Genomic DNA, 22,051 nt, shown 5'->3' with positions numbered 1-22,051 from the left:
TTTAATATCTTTTTGTGAAATATCTGAAGTTTTATATCTTTCCTTAGGATAGAGAGGCACCACAAACCTACGATATAAACAGAAACTTTCCGTAAGTAGGAAAGAAATAAAAACACATTATAATTTGGACTATTTCTGAGTTATTATCGCGGTTAATAAATCATCTGACAGTTTTGATTGTGTCTCTGTTGTGTTCTGAATGGTTTAAAGAGCTGCTTTCAGTGCCGCTCCATCTTAGCCTTAACAGACATAAACATGCAGTAATAAATCGATTTTCAATCAGTGTTTTGCACCAAGCAGTTTTTACTGTTAACAAGTTTTTATTATTAAAAACACGACAAACTAATGATGGTAAAGGGCCGCACTGGGTTAACTCGGGGAATCTCATCTGTCCGTGTATCAATCAACTCCAAACCTTTTCTTTGTTCTGTCACAATTATCGATTTATTCCATTTTGATGATTATGCTCCAAACTTTGCAAGGACTGACCGCCCCGCTCACCGCTTCCTCATACACACAAAGCCAGTATCCTTCCCATTCATGCCTGGTGACGTCACTCCCACGTCGACACACCTAAGTGTCAAAGCCGCTGCTCCTGTCATATCAATAATTACTTATTTCATTCATATGGCTCTTACAGAGCCTCAGTGAAAACTTGTTTATTATTATTAACTGTTTGGTGCAAAACACTGATTGAAAATCGATTCATTTATTACTGCATGTTTATGTCTGTTAAGGCTAAGATGGAGCGGCACTGAAAGCAGCTCTTTAAACCATTCAGACTACGAACACAACAGAGACAATCAAAACTGTCAGATGATTTATTACCCGCGATAATAACTCAGAAATAGTCCAAATTATAATGTATTTTTATTTCTTTCCTACTTACGGAAGGTTTCTGTTTATATCGTAGGTTTGTGGTGCCTTTCTAAAGAAAGATATAAAACTTCAGATATTTCACAAAAAGATATTAAAATTCATGGAAATACCTCACATAACCTTATATTAAAGCATAAAGTACGGCGCCCACCGTAAGAAAGGCTTGCTGTATTCAATTATGCTGCATAACTGACCAGTACAGTATTGCGAGGTAACGCAAAACATTTGCGAGGGAACGCAAAAGGTTTGCGAGGTAACGCAAAAGTATTGAGAGGTAACGCAAAAGTTTTGCGAGGGAACGCAAAAGAAAAAAAAATCCCCATGTCCCCTAGAGGGCTCCGTAGTATCTAATGTTCCATTTGATACCTTCCAAAAGTAGCTGTGTTCATGCTGATTAATAACAAGCGGATTCAAATAATCAATTAATCAGATTTTTAAAACTCGCATTATATTTTTTTCAAGCAGGGCAGGTTTTTAACTAAGCGGTTAAGTAGGCTCTGCGAATGCGTCTCAGTTGTTAACTGGACCTTCCCGGCTGCCGTACTATAACACGATTTGTTTATCACAATAACAAGGTGTTCATGCTAAGTGGTTTAGAGTGAGAAACATGTCTGAATATTCACATGTAAAATCAACTAAGCTTGTTCTGAAGGGTCAGAATAAAGGGTAAGTGTTCTGCTTTGTTTGTAGCGTTAGTTCTTGAGATGTCGCGTTGTTTGAAGCAGTCTCTTCCCTAGCTAGCTTTAGCTAGAGCGCTAACCTAAACAGTGACGTTGGAAATCATGAAAGACCTCAAAGAACCTTTAAGATTTAAAATGTCTCCGTTATTTAGTGTAACATATTTTAGCTATAGCTAGATAACTTGAATCTTAAGAATAGTTCGTTAGTTTATTAGTCAGCCACATGCAGTGGTAGCTAACGTGCTAGCTGTTAGCTCATTAGTTTGCAGTGTTTCTTACGCTTATTTTATCAGTTGTTTAAGGTGTTGGGTTTTGTTTTACCTTGAAATGGCCGCACCTACTAACATCTGCAAACTTAGGATAATGTGTGAGGTTATGTCTGTCTGTTGATGAGCTTTTCCTGAAATAAGGAATCTATTCGATTTAATTGGTTTGGGAATACATTCAGAGTGTACTTATGTTAATATGCGCATGACGACAACATGAACATTGAATTGGATTTTTTCCCCCCAGAAAAAAGAAGAAGCACAAGGATAAAAAGAGAAAATCTGCAAATGACGAAGATAAGCAAGATATTGTTGGTATGACCTGTTGTTATTATTATTATTATTTTATTGTTGTTGTTGTTATTAAATTTCCAAAGTGTGCTTGAATGCTAAGAACGCTATTGAAAGGGTTTAGCATTGTTCACTGTGAGTGAACAATGCTCAGGTTGCTGTAGTGCAGTAGAGTCTAAATGTGTCCCAGCTTTAACTTGAGGGAATTTAGTTTGAAGCGAAACGTGTAATACGTTAAATATATATCTATTTATCTACTTATTTGCCAGACTTTAACCGCAGCTTTCTGCAGTATTTTGCTTGCAGCTCTTTAAGTATCTAGATTTGGTCTCCATGGGTGGTTTTATCAAAAGGCATTTTACATATTTTTACAGTCAGAACTAAAGTACAGAGGTTTGTAGTCTTTTTTTGTTGTTGTATCTGTCACCATGTCTGATTCATTCTGGTTTGTGATATGAGTGGGCAGAATGAAAATTTGGTTCTCAAAATATGATTTTATATATATATATATGTATATGTTCTCTGAAAGAACTTGAGGTATGTGTCTTTAAATTCTATTATCCATACCTGTCTTTGTTTCTGCCATGCAGAACTCATCTTGTGTTCCCAGACCTGTTCTCTAAATGTAAATAAATTCAACATTGGTCATTTTAATGACTTACTTGCATAATAAAACTTTAATTGTCCTTTTTTTTAATCCCCTGAAAGTCAGTTATATTTTGAAATATCTGCCACCTTCAAATAAAGCAGAGGACGTGATTAAATTCGTATAACAGTAACTTGAATGACATGACCAACTTCCTTTACAAAGGCTCTACATCCTGCCAGATTTTAGTGTAAAGAACAACAAGTGAGACTGTATTGAATGCATAATTTAACATCTCCATGACTGGACCTTTATAAAAGATTCATAAAAGGCCATTTTTCTTGGCCTCATACGGTACCTTGGTTTCTCTGTTCCCCAGGTGGTTGGTGGTGTGTCAGTAGTTTTGGAGACGTTGCAGGAACGGTTGCCATAGAAATGCAGAATAACTCATACATTCATGCCCTGGATACTGGGCTCTTCACGCTTGGCGCACCACACGGAGGTATGAAGAGAGACGGGGATTATGATGCAATTATTACTTCAAGGGTTTAGTTCATTCATGCAGTTCATGAGCAGTTTGGTATTCCAGCCAGGTGATTCCATTATTACTATTGGAGCTCCACAATATAGCTCCAACAGAGCTATATTGTGGAGCTATATCACATACATTGGCTTTGTATGTGAGACATACAAAACCAATGTATCACAAAGCACACATTGGCTTTGTGATATCAATGTGTGCAATATTGCAGTTACAAAATATTGAATGCAATATTTATTAAACTATTATACACTGCTCAAAAAAATAAAGGGAACACTCAAATAACACATCCTAGATCTGAATCAAAGAAATATTCTCATTGAATACTTTGTTCTGTACAAAGTTCCATTTGCACAACAGCAGGTGAAATTGATTGTCAATCAGTGTTGCTTCCTAAGTGGACAGTTTGATTTCACAGAAGTTTGATTTACTTGAAGTTATATTGTGTTGTTTAAGTGTTCCCTTTATTTTTTTGAGCAGTATATTTAAAATTGTAAGTTTTTCAATTCTACATGCAGATGATCTGTTTGACCTTGATGTCTAAGTTTTCATTAAATATCTAATGTTTTCATATCTTGTCATACGGCACTACACTGTCTGATGACTTTCATCAGCAGACAGATTCTTTCTCTTTTCCATATTGCTTGAAACCTGTGGCCTGTTTAATAATATGGAACATCCTTCTTAAGTAGATTTCCTTTAATTGAGTTCACCAGACAAACTAATCAACCAGCTCTCTGAAATTAATTACAGTGATTCAAAGAGCCCTGACACACAATACCATCTATACATTTAATAGCATAACAAAAAAGTTTATCTTTATGACACATTAATCTAATTTGCATAATAATTTGGAACACGGTGTAATCAAGTGGTTCATTTCAATTAATGTATGTTTAAAGACCACTTTAAACCACTGGGCGACTGTGGTAGAGTAGTCGTCTTGCGATCGGAAGGTTGTAGGTTCGATTCCAGCTTCCTCCTGCCACATGTCGATGTGCCTCTGGGCAAGGCACTTAACCCCAAATTGCCTACCGATCTGCGTATCGGTGTATAAATGTGTGTGTGTTTGTGAGTGCGACTGGGTGAATGTGACTCTAGTGTAAAGCGCTTTGAGTGGTCAAAATGACTGGAAAATCGCTATAGAAGTTCAGTCCATTTACCATTTAAATGTGAGAATTTATTACATTTAGTTTAAAACACGTTTGAAGGACTTTTCTAAAACAAAAATAAAATCTTGCCAGAAAAACGACAACTTTTACTGTAGGGTTTAATAACTGACAAATATTTCCTGGTTTTTACTGTTTAGTGTTTTTAACACGTGAATATGTGAATTAATTAGTCATATCAGTTTGTTTAATTTTTTTTTTTTACCACATTTGTGCCTTTTTATGTTTCATATTTTGTATAGATATAATCTACATATCACCATAGAATATGACCTTATGAAGAAAACACTTGTAGTCCATGCAGGGAAAAAAGATATTAACAATTGATGAATAAAATATTCTTTACAACCAGCCTTGAATTGTAAAATACATTTTGAACTTATTGAAATGTATATTCTCTAGTAATCAATGTGGAGGGAAAATAAAGTACAGAGCTGAAAGCGCCAAGTCATTATGCAACGATTATAGAGCCTTGATGAGTTGAGTAAAATGTGGATAATAAAAGTTAGAATAATTGAATCTGTCAATCGGATTGAAATACCACCAGCTGTCCAGTTTTTCCACAAAAAAAGTGAAAACCTGGTCTGGGTTTTCTGCCTAGAGAGTTTTGTGGGAATAAAGTTGTCTTCTGGCTTAAGCAACAAAGGAGCTAAAGTGGAGGCGAAGTCAGATGCCAGGTGAAACGCCTGATAGGAGCTGAGTTGAAGAGAAGTCCAGAGCTAATTCAAAGATATCACCTCCATCTACCTGCAGGCACTTCTGACAGAGTACGGCTCATTGAATCAGTCTGCCCTGAAAAACACCCGGCACACAATTAATTCTGCCCATGCTCAGCAGGAACATCCAATTCCCTCAGTGAGCCTTCGGTCTCTGCATGCATATAAGCCCATTTGGATGAGATGAATGGGACCAAAAGCTTCCAGTGTAGAAGGAAAGGCCACAGAGCCACTCAAAAACGTGGTCACAGTCTCTACAAGATTATGAAGATAATTAGCATTTCCATTCTAGATTTTATGAGACGTTTTAATCAAACCACACCAGACGTGAATAATGCGTCCGGGGGAATCTCCTCATCCACAGCTGCGTTGGAAAAACTGAGAAATCTCAGGGAATAATTAAAAATTTATATCTGCAAGCTCAGCACCGCACCGGAATCCTGGCGACGGCGGAGCTCCGACACCGCCACCTGTCGCCATTCCCGCACATATCCACTAGGGGGTGCGTTTGACGAGTCTTTTAATTCACCATCAGTCCATGTCAGTACGAGTCCAGCTGCAAGTCTTACACGTTCAGCCTAAATCCGACCTTCCAGTTTGAGAAAGAAAACCACTAGTGAAATAAGTCAGGTGGCGTGGTTAAGGTGATGTCACTAAATTGTGAGCATATTGTGTTTATTACTATTCGGTTATGTCACACAGAACCGCTATGAAATTGTGTGTGGAAGTTATTCTACCCTAATGTTTTATGGAAAATGGTCAGATTTTGAAGCTTGACCACACCTACACACTTTAATGTAGCAGAAAGATGCATTAAAGCAAAAAGAGAGAGGAAAGGATTACATAAAATTTTATGTTTAAATAAAATTTAATTTTTATTTAGATAGCTTTTGATCTTCTAAATATGTTAAGGCTTTAAAAAAGCTATATTAGACCTTCACAGCACTTTTGCTGCCCAGGCTTAATTAATGAACTCAGTTCAAACATTAATGTTAATTTAAAAGGAACATTCTGGTCTATGGCTGTATTGTTTAGAGTAGCCACAGCGCCTGACCTAAAACTGACAGCAGTAGTCTGGTAAACTCTGGCATTTTAAAGTGGAAATTTTGCAATAAACCTGCTTGTTGAGCTGTACAATGGAAAGTAACAGAGTTGATGGTGTTCATCTTAGGAAGTACTGTTATCACGCCAGAAGTATAAACTTGATGTATGTAGACGTTTATCAGAAATGAGTGTGAAGCCTTAAAATGTGTGTGACGTTTCAGATGACGAGGGCCCGGACCCACCAGAGCAGCTTACCGCCATTAAACTGTCAGACACACGGTGAGGTCACACACACACACACACACACACACACACACACACACACACACACACACACTGCTCTTTGTAACACTTTGAATTCATAACTCCATTCTATTCATAACTTTTCCTTCTTTTTTTAAAGACTTGTTTGTTTCTGTGTGGAGGCCAGTAGGTTTCCAAGCAGTTTCTGATTGCTGCCCTTTTTTTTATCGCTCTTTATGATACTTTTGTTTCAAACTCTTTCTAGGAGAGAGGGAACCAAAGTCAGCAGAAAATGATTTGTTATTTGTCTTGTTGAAGGATTGCGTTTAAATCTGGATATGGAAAGTACCTGGGCATCAACTCTGATGGTTTGGTGATGGGGCGCTCCGACGCCATTGGCTCAAGAGAACAGTGGGAGCCCGTCTTCCAGGACGTGAGTAAACCTAAAATCGTTTCTCACGTTGATTTACTCTGAGCGGACTCTCATTTAAATTCTCAAGACTGTTTTTTTTTTTTTTTTTTTTTTTGTCCAAACCTTGAAAAACAACTAAAAATGTGAGACCTTATAGTGTTTACTTTTCCTGTTCTACTTGTTTTGGTCGCCGCTGTAGGTTTTGAATTGACTCACTACTTTTAAACGTTAACTGCTTTGGAGCCCTGTTTGGGCTCAACTGGAGCCTGGATGTTGCTGATATCCAGACTCACCTGAAGGCATCGTCATTCTTACAAAAACAGCTTCATTTCTAATTGCCTTCATTATCATTATGTCTTCCAGCCGACACTGAGGGGACTCATGTTCATTTTCTAATCATTTGCAGCCATTTAGTTCACAGTGTGGCTTTATTATCTAATCAATTATTTTATTTTGAATATTAGCAAGAAATTATATGAATAGCTGAGATTATATGAAGATCAGGGTGTAAAGACGATGACAGAGCTCTACCTGTTAGTGGAATTCAGTGTTTTTTTGTTTTTCTTCTTGAGGAGAAAGGTATCAAAAACTTTTTTTTGCATTGTGGACCAAACACTGCAAGTTGGAAATATTCAATGGACTTTTATTTCTAAGTTAAGAACATAAAATCGTCTTAGTGGAAATTGTTTTCTTTGTACCTGCTCAGCAAAACTAGTAAACATGCAATATTTTCCAGATGCATATTTATCGGATTTTTGTAGAAAAGAACAAATCATGGATCCAAAAAGCCTCTCAAACATTTGCCTTAATAAAAAGGCAGGTGTACAGTTTCAACTGTTTCTTGTTTTTGTCGCTCTAGAAATGTTTTTTTTTTTTTTTTCCAGAAATGACAACAAGAACTTTGTTCTGAAATCCTTTTCTGTATTTCACAGAGTTAAAAGAATTTGTTTGAAGTTTGTTTCGAGTAAAACTGTCACTGGATAAAGTCGGAATAAAAGTCAAAAAAGAGAAATGTACTCGGTAGCTGCGATTCCGTTACAAATGTGCACAGAACTTTGTTGATATTCAGCGAATGTCGAAAAAAACTTATGGTGTTTCCATATAATGTTTTCAGTAATTTCATTAAACTTGTCTGTGGTGCTAATTGTTAGCACCTCTTAAGACAAATATTAATTGTTGTTTTTGTTGCATTTCTGACAGTTGGAGCATTCAGTCAGAGGACTTTGGCGCATTTCCTCTAAATTATCCAGAAACCTGCTTCTTCTCTCAGGCTCTCCTCAGCTAACCTCCACGTCTCCTATAGACGGCTCACTTTTTGGAGCCGAGTTAAAAGAAAGCGGATTTCCCTGCTGAAATACCCAAAAAACATTCCTTTTCTTTCTTTTTTTTTCAGAAATAATAATCTTAATGTGAGATTTTTTTTTCTCCTCATTGATTGAACATATTTAACTTCTAGGTTGGATTTGGTTCTGTGTGGGATGATGCTCCTATGAAAGATTGGTTTGTTTAAGAGCTTTTTACACATCTTCACCAGGAGTAAAAAAAAAAAAAAAACAGATGGAATGAAAGTCGGAATAACTTATTTAAAGATAAAGTTTCAGAAACTTTTCTGTCTTTCAGGTTTTCACATCCAGATATGTTAGGAGCATTTGATTTTTGGATGTGTTTTTGTTATTTTATTCCTTGCCCAGACGGATGACAGGTAAAAATTAGCTGTGGTGATAACCAATCACCCTGTCCTCCTCCATGGCTTGTTAAAACCTTCAATCTTCACTCGTGTTTTACATCAAAGATCTGTTTTTTTTTTTTTTGTTTCTCTGTCACAACAACCCGTCTCACTGCAATTGTGTTTAATGTGTTTTTTTGTTTTGTTTTTGTTTCTCTTCCTTCCCTCAGGGTAAAATGGCTCTGCTGGCTGCAAATGGCTGTTTCATCTCCTACAGTGATGATGGAGACATCGTGGCCAACAGCAAGACAGCGGGGGACGCCGAGATGCTGAAGGTGACGGGTCGCCTGCCTCTCTTTCTCTGAGGATTCGTGTTGGTCCTCAGACTGTTTTTGCACGTTTGCGGTCTCTGCAGGAACTTGACCGGTTCAACAGAGGAGGGGAAATGTTCGCCTCCTCACGGAGGGAGGTCAAGGTGTTGGTAGTTGACGTTCTCCTTCTCTCTTTGTGTGTTCTCCTCGGCCCAATGAGTAGATCCGGACCAGCACAGAACGGGAAGTCAAGCACAAAGATGAGCTTGCGGATGAGGACAGAGGGAACGTGAAATCCTGTGAGGTCAATTATGTGTAAGTTATCACCACTGTTTCAATGGATATTACTCATTTATGCAACAGCAGTGAGCATGTTACATCAGTATCTTATTGACTCTGCAGCCTGCAGTGTGCACAACAAAAAACTCAAAAATCAAAAGCTCTTTACTTTATAATTAGAGCAGTTTCTTATGGGTGACACTTTATTTGAAGGGGTTGTTCATAAGACTGATATGACACTGTCATAAATATAACACAACACCCATTATGAATCAGAAGAAGTTTGTAACTGTTGCCATGAAGTGTCATTGGGTAAATAAGGACACTTTTAGTGCAAAGTTGCATTAAAAGCTCATTAAAAGTGCCAACTCTGCGTTATTTGGTAAGTAGTGACACTTTAAGGCAAATTTGACATTTTTAATGCAACTTTTAAGGCTACTATTCAGTAAATAAATGTCATTATTTACAGAATGACCCTTCATAACAACAGTCAGACATTCATAAAGACTCCTTCATGTTCATAACAGATGCTATGTCATGTTTATGATGGTGTCATATCAGTCTTCTGCACACCCCTTCAAATGAAGTGTTGCTGTTACGTAATTTCTTAAAGGAGAATTAAAAAAATATATTTATTATTCATCAGCATGTGTATATACAACAAATATTATAGAGTGACAAAAAGCAAAAAGGGGTATTGATGTAGAAAATAATTAACCAGATAATAGAACGAATAACGCCAACAGAAATCAAATAACTAAACAAAAAAAAACCACAAACAAGGAAGCATATATTAAAAAGAATACATTCAAAACAAAGGCAACACACAGAACATAGTCAGTTGGTGTCACAACAAAAACGAAATTGATTAACATAAATTAGGATATGCTTTTTTCTTCTAAAAAAAAACCTTTCCTAATTTACCAATATTTTAAGTTATTTTGTCATTTGAAATATTTTTCTGTTCTTTAATTAATTAATCTAGCGTCACAGATATTTTGGGGAAAAGTGGAGAAGAGAGAGGGAAAAAAGAAGGCAAATAAAAAGAGAATAAATAAATAAAAGCAAATGCCAGAACAAAGAATAAATAAATAACGGATAAGGATGAAACACAATGAGTCTTATTATTTGGCTCTCTCATTTCCCTCCTCTCTCCTGGTCTTGGCTTCCGCCATGGTATTAACTCACCGGCAATGAAATGTCATCTAAAACCATGGAGTATATTTTATTGAAATGTTCGAGTTGGTTTTTACGTATTGCTGATTGTTGCTCCATTGATATCTGATGTGTAAGTAGATCTAGCCATTGTGAGGAACTGATTTTTTCTCCCTTATTTTACCAGTTAAGCAGTATTGTATTGTTACAGGTTTTTATGTCAAATAAAATAAGTAGAGACCCAAACCACTTGTGAACATAAAAAAATAAAACATGTTGGACACTTACTCACCTGTTGTGATGCTAATTGAACACTAGGTGGTGCTTGTTTGTAGTAGTGGTTCCTGGTATTAATCTCCCTCAGACATCACAGAGCAAGTATGGCAAACCAAACAGACAGTTGGCAAAAATTAGGCCTGCTTTCAATGTCATATAATAAATATAAATATAGCTTTCCATATAGGAGCTGCCTATGGTCAACATTTCTCCTTCTTCACTGCACACTGCTGAGTGAACACCAGCTGCTGCATGCCACTATTACCAGCCGTGACACCATTAGTTTGGTGTGGAGAGCTTTACATGGCAGTCTGCTCACGTTATGTGGCAGAACTCAACTAAAAGCACTGAAAACACATTTGAACGTCCTCATTTGAATCACCGTGGCGATCTGCTGGGTCTGGTGTATTCTTCAGTCAGAGTTCTGACCAAATGGATCAGGCAGTGCAATAATTTACAAACACTGTCAAAGCCCGATATTTGTAAAGGTCTAAAGGTCTAAGACTTTTGGTTCAAGCAGACTTAAACCTGTTTGATTTTCACAAGAATTGAAAAGAAAAATGGCATCATTCAATTTAATAATGGAATTCAAATAGTCAATTAGCATAAATGGAAGTGGGCAACAGAGGTTGATGCTAAACCACATTAAAAGTCCAGATTCATTGTTAATTGTACTTTGGGTTTTCATTTGGGCTTTTCAGCTGAATTTGCTAAGAGACGGCTCATGTTGAGAAGTTTGAAGACAAAGTTGAAGGGTCATGGCTGAGATGATTTGGACAAGTTACAGTAAGGACAGGGTGCAGAATGCAGAGCTACACAGGCTTTAAAGGGTTTTTAAAAGTAAACTTGCATTATTTGTTTTTTATTTATGCCATAGTCGCTGTTTTGTATCTGCTGTTTGTTTCAAATAAAGCACAATAAGGTGGCAAAATTTTCTACACAATAAAAAGTAAAAAAAAAAATGGAGAAACTTGTTTCCTCTAGAGCAATAGTTGTCATGACTACATTGACACGTTCAAATGTTTAGAGCTTTTTATTCTGCTTTGTGTGTCTGAGCTGTTTTATTTCTCAAATCTTGCAAAGCACCAATTTTTGCACAATGTTGTATAAAAATTGCAACACAAATAAAGTTTGATTGAAAGGGGGCAATGGAAACAAGAAGTAATGAGAGAGTTGTTAAAAAAATATGCAGATTAAAACTTTTTTTTTTTGCAGTTCATATATTAAACATGATGTCATGAGGGAATAACATTTTCATGTTATAATGTTATTACCCTCATCAAAACTATCTGGAGTGTTGCCTTGATTCTATCATGCATGTTTGAGAAATCCTTTAATCGCCACGGCAACCATTCAGTTGTGCAAGACACCTGGGTGGAGCTAGCTCCGCCTTCAAGACGCACCTCCACCTCTCAGATAGTTTCTGAGCTTCCACCTCACAGAGCAACCCTCCTCTGACTCCCACACTCAGCTCCTTCAGACTAGCCAGCAGCAATCAGCAACCCGCTTCTGGAACTGTTCATCTGCTGAGCTCATCACAGGAGATACTTCTCAGTGCAACGCTGGTAGAAATTTTGTTAAAGAGTTAATAGAGGAGACTTGTTGTGACGACTTCCTTAAGGCGGAGTTTCAGAAAGAGCTGGAGTTTCTTAAAGAGACAGAGACCCAATTTCAAGGCATTAAATTATGAACTCAGTCATATTTACTATATAATGCATTTTTTAAACAAGCGAAGTTAACATAGTTACTTCATCATGCTTTAAATTGACACTGTGTGGCTGGAAAACACATGATTCTGCCCCTTTAACACAAAGTTCTCAGCAAAGAGCAACAGAGTCATTTAGATCATGTTAGAAGGAGCTGAAGTAAGGAAATGTCACAGATGTCCTAGAATTGTCTTCCCCAACTGTTACATCGAGTTAAACAGTTTTTGTTCTGATGATGGTTTTGTTTGTCATCTTTTATGCGTGTCATTAAATCCACACTGCTGTGCAGCTTGTCCTAAGTGCTACCTGTATCGGACGTGTAATGGTGTCTGGATGTTTTCGCTGCGCTCTGATATTAATTTTTTCTAGCCTGAACAGAGAAACCTTTTGGCCTCTGAAGTCGGCGCCGCTGAAGCTTTTTATTCAGATTCCTTTGTTTTCCCATCGTGTCCGTCTGCTCCGGCAGGAGTTTGACAGTAAAACCACACGCTTGAATGAGACGACGCCTTCTCATCAGCGCCGTCGCTCAGAGGTGCTATTGATGGTCTGCAGTTAGTGTGATGAGAGCGCGAGGAACGCCACATTTCACTGGGGCTTTGGGGGTTTTTTGTTTTTCCTGCAGCCTATTAAAGTTGCAAACAACATGTCTGAGGCAGCCTTTTATTTATTTCTTTTTCTCTCTTTGGTTGGCATGCTTTAGATTGTGTTTCCACTCTGTTATTTGTTGTAGATGAATGTGAGGAAAATGGACTCATCATGCTGACATGTTGATAATGGCTGCCCCTGAGCCCTGCGTGGTGATGTAGTGTTTAGCGCGTGAGACGCCTTTCAGGATGGAGTGCAGTCTGGTCATCATAAAACACCGGCTGAGACGAGACAAACGAACTGTCAGGAGCACGTTCAGACTCAGAAAGGCCCCGGGTCGTTTTCCAGCTCCGTTCCAGATCTTTCAGCGTAACCTAACAGCCTAATTATTTCTAGCCAACGCGCTGCTCGAGTTATAACACCACATGGTGCACGGCGGATCGTCTTCTTCGCTGTCTGAATGTTGTTGTTTTTTAAGTGCTAATGAAATCAAGAACACCCCGTTCTTCTGGTTACTCCTCGCGTAGAGCTGAGGTATTTTTATTCTCTGTCTTACAGGAAGAAATTTCAGAGTTTCCAGGACAGACGGCTGAGGGTTAACGAAGACGACGCATCGACGCTAAAGAAGGCCAGGGTGGACGGGAAGTTTCACGAAGCTCTGCTGGACAGGTATGAAAACCGAAGTAACACACGGGTGTTCCCAAACACTCTGGGAGTTTATTTCATCATTTTCTACGTTTGAATAAGTATGGGGAGGAAAAAAGTTTGATTTTTCAGATATTTTTTTTTTTCTACTCTTGGCAAATATCAAATAGCGTTTCATATATAACTGAAAATACATTTGACTTTGTAATTTTAAATAAGAAATGGCAAAAACTATTCAACTTCCACTTCCCAAAAAAATTCTCTACGTCGACATTAAAAATATTTGATTAATGAACATATTCCAAAATAGAAATGTTACTTTTTCTTGCATAGTTGAATACAAATAGTATTTCTACATACATATTGTGGACGTAGTAAAAATGTGAAGCTAAAGTGACGTATTTAGAGTTTGAGGTTAAATGTTGTTTTGTTCGTTTGCTTGCAGGAGAAGCAAAATGAAAGCAGACAGATACTGCAAATGAAGACGGGGAGGATTTCTACCGTGTCCTTTTTAAAGTCCTGCCTGTTGTCCAGGTGTGGTCATGTGATGTGGCTGTTTTGTTTTTTGTTTGGTTGTTTTTATATTTTAAAAATAAACCTTTTACTGGTTTAATATGACTTTATTGCTTGGACTACCACATGCCCACATTTCATGATGAGCTGTGACTTTCAGGTGACCCATTTGGCCTTTTAGTGTAAATAATTAACCGGTGTGTGTCCACGTCGCCCTGCAGTAACTAGAATAACAGTACAGAGATCACAGTGTGTTCACAGTGTGAGATTTATCACAAAATCAATCAGTTTGGCTTTAAGCTATGTGCTGCATCGATTATTTTTATGATGAACTATGTCACGTAAAGCGGCGCAGTAAGAGGAGGGGAAACACAGCAGCACAAAGAAGTTTATCTCAGAGCTGGGATTTATTATTTGGAATACACAAAGTCATTGGTGCAACAAATTAACTGTAGCACATGGAAGCTGTACATAATGTAATAAGAGGCATAATCCTAATTAGAATTAGAAAGCAGCAAAAATGTGTTTTACTGTAGGAAATCCTAAACGTTTGAAGAGCTGACTGTCTGCAGACGCTCAGGAAGCCTGGAGCAAACCATCAGAGGAGAATTTAATGTTTCATATTCTGTTTCATATATTGAGCTTGTAAATACTGTGTTTATCTGGACTGGTTTACCCAAAGGCCCTGGATTATTTCTACATGCATAAAGAAGTCGGAGCGGTTTTAGTTCCAAACTGTTTATTGCTTCATAGATGAAGTAGGAGAGTTAGGAGAACCCTGAGTAAGTCAGGAGTGTGTGCAGATGCAACAGAAGTATTCACACCTCTGCAATCTACTAGTGATTTTCATGTCTTGACATGGAATTTCAGTCGGAACTTTGACTAGACCATTGCAACACATCGACAGAGTTACCTGAAGCCCACTTTAGGTTTTATAAACATTTTGAACGTGTCTTATTGTTCATCCACGCCTAGTGTTGGTCATATAAAAGTAAAATAGAAGTTTGTGGTTGTAAGGTCACAGTCTGAGCTCCGTGAAACCTGTTCTAATAAACCGGCATCATCAGGGAAGATAAAAGTCCTTGGATGGGAAAACCTGGTCATTCATTACATTCTGATGTCCTCTTTGTCTCAAAGCTTTTCTCACTGCACCAGAATGAGTCCACAACTTGTCAGATCACAAAACTTTTCATATTCCTTCTGAATCCATTATTCATTTTCTTTGCAAATTGTACTCATTTCAAAGTTATCTTTTTTAATAAAGCTAAAGCCTTATTCACACGACCATGAGATTTTTCTATTGATTGTTTTGAATTAGATAAATGTTTAGGTTATCTTGGATCATTTCTTCCACAGAGATTGGTTATTATTACTGATCGGTCAGGGATTAAAAATACATTAGTCTGCTTTTCATCTCGTTTTGATTTCATCAGTCTCGGACTCAGGTCCTCACCAGACACATCCATTGTGAAGTGTGTGTGTCTGTGAAGAGCAAGTAATAAGTTCCTTAAAGAGGTTAAAAACAGAAATGGTTCAGATTGAGCTGAAGAAAATTCTCAGCCATTCATGAGTTAATAGCTAAAGAACATTTTAATAGTGTACCAGTTGGGTTTGGGTCATCAGGAGACTGAATGATCTCTTTTCAACAAAGTAAAAAAAAAAAAACCCAGAAATGAATGGGGCCGTTGCCATGTCGCTTGCTCACTGTGTCCGTGCTTTCCCCTCCTGTACGTCTCTCTTATCTGATACAAAACCAAAGTAAAGAGACTCGGTGGAGCAAATCTGTGGTTAACAAACACGTCTGGTCACTATTTCAACAGAAGAAGCAGGAGTCACATGCAGACCTGAACGTTATCTACAACACGAGTGGCTCTGTGGTCTACTTTCATTTCCATATGGGACGGACAACTGAGATAAAAATATGAGGGGAGGGAGTTGATAAGATTATGGGACTTGGTTTTATTTCTTCTTTTTTTGTTGTTTTTGATTTATTTTATTTTATTTTTACAAGAAAAGGACATGGAACTTTTGTTCGAAAACGATTTCATTCTACAACAACGCGAGATATTTAACTTATTTATTACGCGTGTCTGTTACCCTCCTTGAAAATGGCCCAGTCCAAAGTCACGAGGGGAAACAGCAACTTCCGCAAACTTGAAGCGTCACTGAAACCCAAACAGACGGAGGCTCCGGGTTCCGGCTGGTAGGAATGGCTCGCGGGGTTCTTCTTCTTCTGGCCACTTTTCTCGCCGTCTCGGCGGCTCAGTTCGTCCCACCGGTGAGTTCCGTCCTGCTCGGTCCCCGCTAACATGGAGCTGCGCTGCTACCTGTTCTAATGGTGTCATTTCCTCTCAGTACACAGAGGACTGCCGGACGGGCATGTACCCTCCGGACGGTCCGACGTAAGTTTACCAAACACTGTTGAGTCACGGTGTGTTGCCTTCAAATGTCAGCGCTGCCTTCACTTGCAGTTTAACTCGGGATTTTTGACATTCGTAGAGGCTATGTGTTGTTGCATTGTATTTTGTGGGCGTTGAGGCTTTATTTTAGAAACAACATGACGTGATGTTTGTGCTGTTAATGATGAAAAACACGTGACAGCCTCCTCTGGTGCTCATTTACATGCAGCTATCATCTGAAGTTACTGAGCCCAATACAGTAGACCATATCCGGGTTTAAACGGAATAAAGCTATAAAGTCGGTAATAAAATCCAGTTGGAATTTAACGTCTTAGTTAGTCACTCTTCTCAATAAGAAAAACATGAGAACATGTCAGTGGCAGTGCAGGTGTGTGTGTCTTCCTAAGCCTGAGCAATTCCATGAAAAGCTGCTTGCCTGAACTTGCCCTGTTTAACAGTCAGAGTAATAATTAAACGTATGTTTCATGAACACAACGTGTTTCCCTGTGTTCATCTCTCAACCACCAACCAGGAGCGTTAGAAAAATGCAGCAACTTTTCCAGTGTGATCTTGTTTAATTACAATACAAGGAGTATTTGTGCTAATTTTACACATCTTTACCAGTGGTGATCATAAACCTAGACGGCCCTTTGTAGCCTAGCAGAGATCATTCCTGAGTGGTTTGTCCTTGGTTACTTCATATACTGCTAACGTCTTGACACCAATGTTCCCAACATGAGGTCAGAAGATTATTCCGTAGCATACTTGTTTAGTTATATATATATATATATTTTATGCATTTTGCCTTTTTAACCTCAAAGAGGATCAGTAAACTCCATGTTTCCTTTCTGTTCAGGTTCAAAGGTCCGGTCAGTTGGTACACCATTGACCTTGACCTGCCGCCCAGCAAGAGATGGACGGCTGTGATCACTGACAAAAAAACAGAAGTAAGAGGATTACCGGCCGCCGGTGAAGGCGAGTTGTGACTCTTGACGTGAAAGTCACTCAGGATGTGCTTGTTTTCAGCTGACCGGGATGATCCAAGCCATCAGGGACTTGGCCAACGCGTTTGTTCCCAGCGGAAGGCTGATAGAGCTGGTTGACATCACGCTGGTCAGTCGTCCTCTGTCACAGAGCGACTTATTTTCAGAGAGTTGAAAGGTCACCTTCACGCTTTCTGCTTTTTCTAATATTTTCCAGCCTCTGATGGCGGACTCTCTCCCAAGCCCGTTTGGCGAGGAGATCAAGGGAATCGCTGGCGCCTCGGGGGTTCCTCTCGGTAAATAAAGAGGAATCGTCGCTTCTTTAGTTGGTAAAAGAAAACTCCCAGCTGACCTTCCTGTCTCTGTGTCGCAGGAGAAGTTGTTCTGTTTAACATCTTTTACGAGGTGTTCACCGTTTGCACATCTGTTGTTGCGCAAGATCAGAAAGGTGAGTAGCAAAGAGAAACAAACAGCCGGGGAACTTCAGTGAAAATCTGAACATGGGCTAAAATTCTTTGGAATTGTGCTTCTTCTTTTTTGTTTTTCTTTTTTTAACAGGGAACCTCCTCCATGGCAGGAATTTAGATTTTGGATTATTTTTGGGGTAAGGACATCAAGGATTTCACCGCGCCTTGCAAAAATGTTCCACTGTTTGTCACATAAACCCAAAACGGTGTCACTTTATTTGACCGGGTGTGAATAAGGCTGACATGACACTGTCATAAGACCTGTCATGAACTTGAAGGAGTCTTGATGAATGTCTATGACTGTTGTCATGAAGTGTCACTTTTAATGCAAAGTTGCTCTAAAAGTTGCACTGAAAGGTTGTTAAAAGTGCTAACTTTGCCTTAAAGTGTCATTATTTACAAAATTAAGCAAAGGTGGGACTTTTAATGGACTTTGAATGCAACTTTTAAAGCAACTTTGCATTGAAAGCGTCATTATTTACCATATGACACTTCATGACAACAGTCATAAACATTCATAAAGACTCCTTCATGTTCATAACAGATGTTATGTCATGTTTATGACAGTGTCATGTCAGTCTTATGCACAGCGTTACCAAGACGTATACATTTTTCCTTCCGTTTCACAATTGTGTACCGCTTTGCATTGGTCCGTCACCAAAAGCCCCAGTAAAAAGCTGCAACATGACAAAACGTAAAAAAAGGGTTGAGACAGAATTGCTGCAGGTTGCATGTTAACCTGCGGCTGTTTGCAGCTGGGATGTAAAGAACAAGTCGTGGACCATCAGTGAGAAGCTGAAGCCTCTGGTGGTCAACCTGGACTTCAGAAGGAGCAACAAAACCGTCTTCAAGTCCACAAACTTCGCCGGCTACGTCGGCATGCTCACCGGCATCAAGCCGGTAAGACTTTTTTTTTTTAAGAACGAACGTCTTCCATAAGCCCTGGGGAAGCAAAAATATTCAAAGTATTTTTTCTGTCGGTGTCAGCACGCCTTCACGCTGACTATGAACGAGCGCTTCAGCCTAGACGGAGGATACATCGGTGAGTTTCAGCCAGAATTTCACACCATCTATGGAAACGTGGTGAGTTTTTATGACTGGCGGTTTATGATGGTGTGTTTGCATGCAGGGATCCTGGAGTGGATCATGGGACAAAGAGACGGGATGTGGATGAGCTTTCTCACTCGATCGGTCCTGGAGAAAGCAAACAGGTTCTTTTATTTTAGTATCTGAAGGACGTTACAAAGTTCAATTTGTTTTTTTGTTTTTTTTAACCCCTCCAGGGGGTCTTTTTGTGGGCTCTAGAGTCCCTTTTCATGAAGTAGGCTGACAGGAAAGGGGGAAGAAGAGGGGGGAAGACATGCGGTAAACGTCGCTGGGTCCGGGAGTCGAACCCGCGACGGCCGCGTCGAGGACTTGAGGCCTCCAAATGTGGGTCGCGCTAACCGCTACGCCACCACGGCACGCCCACAAAGTTCAATTTCAATTAGACAATCATCGATATGATATAAATGTCTGTATCGGGTCTCAATATTGGGAAAAAAAAGATCCGGTATTAGTGACAATGTGTCCGATCTATAAAAGCAGATCAATTCGACGCTTTGTGCTCCATTATTGATTTTACATTATATTTAGAATCCTAATTGCACTTTCAGAGCTATTTGAAAAAAGGTTTGTTGCAGTTTATTTTTTACCTGTTGACCAAGGTAGTCAACCTATTGTTTTTGTCAGTATATTATTTATTGTCCATCGACTGTTCTACTCTTAACTGCACTGACTGAACAGATCCAATTTGTTGTTTTCACATATTTGACCAAGCTTGTGAAGCTATTAGTGTCTTTAAGTGTGCTGTACTGGTGCAAAGTTCACATAAATATGTAATTCAGTAAATTTTATGTCTGTTTAAAAAAAAATGTTCTCAGTCAATTCAGTAGATTGATATCGGCCGATACTAAATTTCAGATATCGTTATCAGAAGTGAAAAAAGTGGATCGTGTATCAATAATTTAAATACCTTTTTCTTTAGGACAATAAACATCTACTGACCAATAATCATAACCTTACTCTGCAATATTAACATGAAAAACAAAATAAGGCTTTGCCACCACTTGGTGATTTGAGTATTTTATAAAGTCTTAGTTAAATTTTTTTTTTAATGGATCCTGGATGCCAGCAGTGACTTTTCTCTTTGTTCCCTTCAGCTACAAGGAAGCCAAGAACCAGCTGGCTCTGACCAAGATGCTGGCTCCAGCGTACTTCATCCTGGGAGGAAACCAAACCGGAGAAGGCTGCATCATCACCAGGTCCAGGGAGCTCAGCATCGACGTGCTGGAGTGAGTTCTGAGGCTCGGACCGCTTCATTCACACTGCATTTCCTTCAATTTCCTTCTGAGAATCCATTCTGGAGATGCGCGTTTCGGGTGTTTGGAGCGTTTTGCTGAATCATCATGAAAAAGCAACGTGATGGGGCAAGAAGTCAACTTCCAAGTTTTTTGACACGTCCGTCTTGTGAAAACATTGCTCAACTAGGAACTGATGACTCGTCTGGTTTCAGATCACCTGACTGACGTCTTTACTGGTCCTTTTTGTTTCAGCATCGACGTGAAACTGGACCGCTGGTACGTTCTGGAGACCAACTACGACCACTGGAAGGAGCCCTTCTTCCTGGACGACCGCCGGACTCCTGCCATGAAGTGCATGAACAAGACAACACAGGCAGTAAGCACTGAAGTGGTCTAAGTTACTGCCTTTTGGGTCACAAGTCTGACTGAACTTCCTGTTTTATTATAGTTATGACACCCATAACCTATCATCTCTTTTTTTTCATTTTAGAACATCTCTGTGAAAACCCTGTATGATGTTCTCTCAACCAAACCAGTGTTAAACAAGGTAATATATTATTTCCCATTGTACAGCATACTGTGTGATAATGCGCTGCTACATTGAAACGATAAAGTATCTGCTTTCTATTTTTAAACGTCAGCTAAAACACCTTTTTTAAAGACATAAAAAGCATCACAGCTTCACAAATGTCGCAACGATGACCAGATGACCTCAGCTAATGTCTATGCCATGCAGGTACTTTGTCTGTGCTGATGAAGATTCACTCAGCTCGGCATGCTGAATGCTTGCAATGGGATTAAACCCAACTCTGTCCCGATGAAGTAGCAGATTGAACATTTTACACCCTTCATCCCGATGAATACACAAATCAGGGGACGTCAAAAAAGCGCTTAATATCTTTGCATGTCAGTCCACAAAAAATAATGGTTTTTAGAGACACAAACATAAATAAGAAACAATATCTAGAGATCAAAAATTTTACTCGAGTGGTACTACTCTTGAGAACAAGCTTCTGTCTCACAGCCTTCCTTGTGACTCCCACACTCAGCTCCTTCAGACTAGTTAGGATCAACTGGCAAACATCTGGTGCAACACTTGTAAAAAGATGTTGTGATGACTCCCTGAAGGGAGAGTTTCAGAAATAGGAGTTTTTAAAGAGACAGAGGCCCAATTTTAAATTGCAAAGTCAAATTTCTTTTAAGTTAAATTTGATAGAGAGTAACTTTTATAACAACTGAGGTCAAGTTACTTGATTGTACAATAAAATGGCACTATGTTTCTGGAAAATGAAGAATACTGCCACTTTAAAATCTGTTTTTCTTAAATTACTTGTGTAGAGTATCTGGAAAATTATTTTTTTTTTCATGTGAAAGTAAGCTCTCAAATTTTTTTTTTTCTTAGCTGACCACCTACACAACACTGATGCAAGTGTCTGAAGGCAAGCTGGAGTCGTACATCCGGGACTGTCCTGACCCCTGCATGCCCTGGTGATCCTCAGCTTGGGGATCCGCTGCACTGTCTTCCTGGCACAACAGCTTTAAGTGACCGCACAGCAACTGCTGACCTGAACCGTTCATCGTAACACTGAAGTCCCACAGACGTCTGGATTTTGTGAAGCTTGGAGGACAATATTCCAGTTCTTGTTATGAGGGAAATTAAACCTGTAGATCTGTTTGCTTTTCTTGAACTTTCTTTGTCTAACTATAAAAGTCCTGCCTTGCTAGGAAATGTTTGTTTTAAGCTTGTACTGACAGGCGTACCTCATGGTGACCTTTTTAATTTTTTTTTAATTGTTTAACAAACAAATTCCCAGATTTTCTGCTGTTTTATAACAGAAATTTTGTAATGTTATAATAAGATCTAATCTACCAAACAAGTGTGTGACTGATTTTCTTC

At 38.8% G+C, this 22,051-nt stretch overlaps 2 protein-coding genes across 3 annotated transcripts; both read left to right on the top strand.

The window, feature by feature from the left end:
• Positions 1-1,243: 1,243 nt before the first annotated feature.
• Positions 1,244-15,247, top strand: frg1 (FSHD region gene 1). Of its 2 annotated transcripts, XM_005809375.3 has the most exons (9): positions 1,244-1,545; positions 2,073-2,140; positions 3,082-3,204; positions 6,394-6,451; positions 6,734-6,848; positions 8,724-8,828; positions 9,028-9,119; positions 13,364-13,474; positions 13,896-15,247. In XM_005809375.3, exons 1-9 carry the CDS (start codon positions 1,487-1,489, stop codon positions 13,930-13,932), a joined length of 768 nt encoding a protein of 255 aa, XP_005809432.1. In that variant the 5' UTR covers positions 1,244-1,486; the 3' UTR covers positions 13,933-15,247. The 2 variants fall into 2 exon arrangements, with proteins under 2 accessions (XP_005809432.1, XP_023190368.1); XM_023334600.1 differs by lacking the exon at positions 3,082-3,204.
• Positions 15,248-16,056: 809 nt separating this feature from the next.
• On the top strand, positions 16,057-22,028 carry asah1 (N-acylsphingosine amidohydrolase 1). The gene is given in 15 exon segments (XM_005809376.3): positions 16,057-16,153; positions 16,156-16,241; positions 16,319-16,365; positions 17,219-17,309; positions 17,389-17,475; positions 17,563-17,641; positions 17,719-17,793; positions 17,904-17,949; positions 18,568-18,712; positions 18,800-18,854; positions 18,942-19,023; positions 20,014-20,145; positions 20,407-20,530; positions 20,645-20,701; positions 21,557-22,028. Coding segments are annotated over 15 exon segments (1,278 nt in total). The 5' UTR covers positions 16,057-16,071; the 3' UTR covers positions 21,647-22,028.
• Positions 22,029-22,051: the final 23 nt, after the last annotated feature.

The sequence above is a fragment of the Xiphophorus maculatus genome, chromosome 5 (assembly GCF_002775205.1).
Source record: "Xiphophorus maculatus strain JP 163 A chromosome 5, X_maculatus-5.0-male, whole genome shotgun sequence".
Taxonomy (NCBI): domain Eukaryota; kingdom Metazoa; phylum Chordata; class Actinopteri; order Cyprinodontiformes; family Poeciliidae; genus Xiphophorus; species Xiphophorus maculatus.
The sequence above is the reverse complement of the archived record's forward strand: the minus strand, read 5'-3'. Positions and strand labels throughout refer to the sequence as shown.